Below are 5760 nucleotides of genomic sequence, written 5' to 3' on the forward strand. Positions count from 1 at the left end.
TAGCACACAATTTACAAATAATAAAATATACAATAGTCTGTTATAAATTCTAAATTTAAAAAAATGTTGAATGAAAAAAAGCCAGGCACAAGAGTATATACAGTATGATTTCATTTATACAAAGTTCAAGAATAGGCAAAACTAATATATGGTGATAGAAATCAGAACAGGGATTGTAACTTTTTGGGAAGGATTGGATGTAAAGGGGCATAAAGGAACTTTCTGGGGTAAAGAAAACATTTAACATCTTGAGTAGGCATTAGTTACAAGGGTATCCACATTTGCTAAAACTTAAATGTGCACTTAAAATCTGTGCACTTTACTGTATATAAATTATACCTCAATAAAATGAATTTACAAAAAGACAAGAGACAGACTAGTAGCCTTTGGTAGCTGTCACCATGCTTCCGTGGGCAGTCTAATGGAGGCATAGCCACTGGCCCCAGTCTACCAGCCATGTGATATTTGTATTGTTTGTCTTCAGTTGGATGAAGAACTAGTGTTGAATATCCAATGAACCCAGCATCTGTTATTAAAACGACTGTCATTTCTCGAACATATCGAAAGCTGATAAACTCAATCACATGGATCTGTTTTTTGACTCTCTATTCTTTTCCATTCATCTATTTTTCTATCCTGAGATAATATTACACTGTATCAACTACAGATTTATAATGAATGTTGATATATGGTGGAGTAAGTCCACCAATGTTCTTCATCACAACTTGATCATCACACATAAGAGATTAAGGAATAAGGTTTATTGGGAAAACGTATTATCTAAGGGTCAAGCAGAGTAGGCACAGGACCATAACTTCCCCATACCTTATGAAGAACCAATAAGGCCTCGGTGAAGGAGGAGATGGACAACATCTCACCTCCATGTTTTTCTCCTTTCTTAAAAGGCAAGTGTGAGGGCACCCATGTTGGTAAGGGAACAAATTGACTATGTGGCTGGTAAGCAATCTGGCTTTAGCTGTCAGATCTTCACGAGAGATACATGAGAAAGCCTGTTTCTACTACCTCCCACCAGAAGGAGAAAGCCATTATTACACTTCTTTTTTTTTTTTTTTTTGGAGACAGAGTCTCATTCTGTTGCCCTAGCTAGAGTGAGTGCTGTGGCGTTAGCCTAGCTCACAGCAACCTCAAACTCCTGGGCTCAAGCGATCCTCCTGCCTCAGCCTCCCGAGTAGCTGGGATCACAGGCACGCACCACCATGCCCGGCTAATTTTTTTTCTATATATTTTTAGTTGTTCGATTAATTTCTTTCTATTTTTAGTAGAGACGGGGTCTCGCTCTTGCTCAGGCTGGTCTCGAACTCCTGAGCTCAAACAATCCGCCCGCCTCGGCCTCCCAGAGTGCTGGGATTACAGGCGTGAGCCACCGCGCCCGGCCATTATTACACTTCTAAAAGAGTAACTATAAGATATTTTTCCACCTTTACTGAGGCACAATTGACAAATAAAAATTGTACATACTATCAGATAGTTTAAAAATCTATATGGTACTGAGGGAGAGTACCCAAGGAAGGACAAACGTGGAGGAGATTCAGACCTCATTGGCATCCCCAAGGCTAGGGTCAGACCTCACTGAAGACGATACAGCTACAGCCCACTGGATGGCAAGGAAGTTATCTGTTTTGCCTGAAACAGAACTGGTCCCCAGTTTCTTGGCAAGCAGGAAGCAACATTCCAGGATGTAAGTGGATCACAAGCAAGCTGGCAGCTGGTGGCAGGGTGTACGTCATACAGAAGGAGTAGGGGTGCCAGTGGCATCCATTTGAGGAACAGATGAGCTACAGTCAGTGGCAGATACATGTGTATGGTGATGGAACGCGTATGCCTGTGCAGGTAGGAGGACTAGAATACGTTGTAAACATGGACAACACTATGTGAAAATCTGTAGAGGTCTAGATCATTGTTGGTGGATCCATGTTATTTCATGATATGGGCTACCCCAATTTACTCAATCTCTTATACGTGGACTTTTAGGTTGTTTACAATTTTTATTATTGCAAGCATTCTTGGAACATCCTCATTTCCGAAACCATTTTTTCCCACTTGGGCAATTACATCCTAAAAATACATTCTGGGAAGTAGGATCATTGCCTCAAAGACAATGTACATAATATATCTGATACATAACAGACAAGATCCTCTCCAGAATGCTGTACCTGTTTTATTTCCCATCAACTTGTATTAATATAAGAATGCTCATTTTCCCATTCCCTGCTGACACAGAGATTTTTTTAATCTTTCACTATAGTCCACTTGACCAGTAAGAAAATGACACTTCAGAAATGGTTTTATTTGCATTTGAATGGCTGTTCTGTACACAAACCATAAGTAGCAGGAAAATGTAATGCAAGAAAAACTAGGGAAAAAACCATGACCCAAATGAAGAAACCTATAAATCAACTAAGACCAAAAAAAGCATTGCTTTTGAAGATAAAAAAAATATATTGCAAAGATATTGCCTCCTCCCAAATCCATCTATAATCCCAAATTATATCACAATTTGGGAAGGAAATTGACAGAAAGAGTGCCCTCTCAAAATCCATTATTATACAGGACAGCTGAGAAGAAAGAAGACTGCATCAGTCCGCTTCTGATAATGAACACTGTTGTTCTACGAGTTGTTGCTGACTTCTGTAAATGTTAGTTTTATTCAGTTGAGTATCTTTCCAGTGGAGACTCTCTAAAAAACCTAAAAGACTCTGGCTGGACTGAAGACCTTACCATACTCATCCCCATTAGAATTTCCTTCCTGGGAATATCCTTTAATGGAAATTTGACCTCTAACTATTGCCACTGCCGCAAGAATCCCATTTGTCACTTACTTTACCACTGGAGCATACGGCAGTGGATGGGAGCTTCACGGAAGTTCTTGAGATCCACAGTGGTTGCCTGGCATGGTCCGGTGCTGCAGGATAACATCAGTAGCCTCTATCCTTTCCTCCTCCAGGCCTCCCAAAGTCTGATGAATCCTCTATCCTCAGGGATACAGAGTGGTTTCCATTTTCCTGAGTGAACCCTGACTTGCTACATTTATGTTTCTGTCCTCTCATGCAGTCTTGGCTGAGTAAGAAAGTCTGAGCTACAACTAAAACCCACGCCACGCTCACGACGTGTATATCGTGTCTCGTCTACATGCGCTCTCTTATGAGCAAGAAGATACGAGTTACGACTGAAGCCCTTACCGCATTCTTTACACTTATAGGGCCTCTCTCCGGTGTGGACCCTGAGATGAACATGAAGATCTGAATTCCGACTGAAGCCCTTGCCGCATTCGTCACATTTATAGGGTTTCTCTCTGCTGTGATCTCTCTGATGTAAGTGAAAATATGAGCTATAAGTAAAGCCCTTACCGCACACTTCACATTTGTATGGTTTTTCTCCCGTGTGCACTCTCTGATGGGTGTGAAAGACTGAACTGTAGGCAAAAGCTTTTCCGCACACGTTGCATTTGTAGGGTTTCTCCCCGGTGTGAACTCTCCGGTGGATGTGAAGGTGTGTACTTTGGCTGAAGCCCTTCCCGCACTCGCCGCATCTGTAAGGCTTCTCCGCTGTGTGCGATCTCCGATGCACCTGAAGAACGGAGCTTGAACTAAAGCACTTGCCACACTCGCTGCATCTGTAGGGTTTCTCTCCAGTGTGGACTCTCTGATGGACGAGAAGATTGGAGCTCTGATCAAAGCCCTTCCCACACTGCTGGCATTTATAGGGCCTTTTCCCCGTGTGGTCTCCCTGATGAATACAAAGAAGTGATCGAAATCCAAAACCCTTCCCACACCTGTCACATTTGTGGGGCATCTCCTCCGTGTGGACACGATGGTGGTTGTGAAGCGAGGAGCTGCGCCTGAAGCCCTTGCCACATTCCGTGCATTTGTAGGGTTTGTCTCCTGGGGGCACTTTCTGATGTGTGGGAAGGTCTGAGTTCCGTGTGCAGCCCGTGGTCCATTCATGGCATTCATAAGGCATCTCACCTGAATGGGTTTCATAATGAACAAGGTCTGGGTTCTGACTAAAGTCCTTTCCATCCTGGTCACAGTCATAAGACTTTTCTCCTATGTGAGTACTGTGACCAGCACTAGGATTTGCAGCATCTATAAAGCCCATCCCATAGTTATTGTATGTGAGAGGTTGTGGTTCTGCATGGGCCACGTTATGTGGTTTGACTGCTGATTTCATACCCAGGTTTTTCCCGCAGTCGTTACATCTGCCACGTTCCTCTCCTTTCCACCCTCGGGAATCATCACGATTGTGTGAGGCCCGATTGAAGCTGTCGTCACACCGAGCATATCCGCACAATTTCTCTTCCATGTGAATTCTCTTACATCGTCCCTGAGAATTCTGGGGCTCAGTCATTACGTCGGCTTTCCGCCAAGATCCTGGGGTGAGGACCTGTGTCAGGCCTGTGACATCTTGATTTTCTAAATGAATGGCATTTACTACATAGTTTTCATTTTCAGAAATCTGAAGAGACAACCCTGCCCACTCTTCCCAGAGGGAAACATCTCCTTCTAAATAGGGAGGATGCTCTCCTTGAAAATTCATGACAGAATCCTGATTTACAGTTAATTCATGGAGCTTTTGTTTCCAAATCTGCCAGCAGTGAAGCATTTCTTGCAAGAGGTAACTGAACCCTTTTTCCTCAAGATTCAAAATGTTGTTTTTAATCCCATCTCCTATGAGAAGAAAGAGAATTTGGCTAAGAGAACAAGTAGAGTATCTGTCTAGAGGTTTTGAGAAAATGACGGAGGACAGGGTGAGTTTTCCTTGGCTTCTATTCACTGTGAAACAATCAGATCCACAGTAATTCTTACCTGTGAGCTACCAATTAGAAATCAGATGTTGCAGGGAAATCAAAAGAAATTTTGTTAAGAATTTATAAAAGAAGATATTTACCTCCCTGCTGTAAGAGCAGTCAATAAAAAACCTTTAATTATTTTGCTACAAAATGTATGGGAAGGCTTCCATATGATTTATGGACGATATACATATATACATATATATTTACACACACATACGTATAAATAATACATATTAATGGGGTGTTATATGTTGGGCATAGTGAGACACAAAGGGTCATAAGAACCTTCCAAGATACTATATAAAAGTTTTAGAAACAAGCAACAAGTCCTGTCTCCTGATAATGTCCCTTCCTTTGCATTACTGTAATACAGGATAGGTCTATCACGTACATTCGTGTACAACCTGCACAACCGTACATGGTGGGCCTAAAGCAGTAGTGGGGATTGAAAAGAGAATAATATTGTGAAATATGGTCCTGGGGTTGGAGGGGGACCCACATGTACACCTTTGAGACAGGCTTTAAGAGACACTCTTTTTATTTTCCCTGAAGTTCTCTGTCTTCATGGAAAAAATAAAGTCCTTAAGATCCTGTAATCCATTCCCTTAACTTAACCCATTTTAAGTTACTGCAGAATCTCAAAGAGCCATGACTACGAGAATGAGGAGTGGAGAATGTGGCACTAGCCTGGCACCCAGGAGAGCAAGATTGTGCCATAACAAACAGGACGCTGAGGCCGAAGAAGGTGTTCACATCCTCGGCACCTAAAATTGGCTTCAAAATGGCATGAATACCAAGGTCAAGTCCATCTTGGATATTGCTTCTGGTTCAAGGTAGTTTCTGAGTCATTTTATTGAAAGTGACTTTAGTTCATAAAGTGGTATCAGGGAAAGGGAGGTTTTGAACTGCCCAGAATGGGCTTAAAGCAGTAGTTTCCGGCCGGGCGC

The 5760-nt window shown here is 42.3% G+C and overlaps 1 protein-coding gene across 1 annotated transcript in view; it reads right to left on the reverse strand.

The window, feature by feature from the left end:
* Positions 1–2707: 2707 nt before the first annotated feature.
* Positions 2708–5760, reverse strand: part of ZNF180 (zinc finger protein 180) — a 128377-nt gene continuing 125324 nt past the window's right edge. Inside the window, exons 7-8 of the mRNA XM_012653232.1 lie at positions 3201–3793; positions 2708–2778 (exon numbers count right to left, since the gene is read on the reverse strand). Of these exons, the coding sequence (XP_012508686.1) occupies positions 2708–2778; positions 3201–3793 (664 nt within the window). The remainder of the gene's footprint in view (positions 2779–3200; positions 3794–5760) is intronic.

Source organism: Propithecus coquereli, unplaced genomic scaffold, assembly GCF_000956105.1.
Source record: "Propithecus coquereli isolate 6110/MARCELLA unplaced genomic scaffold, Pcoq_1.0 Scaffold42, whole genome shotgun sequence".
Lineage (NCBI taxonomy): Eukaryota > Metazoa > Chordata > Mammalia > Primates > Indriidae > Propithecus > Propithecus coquereli.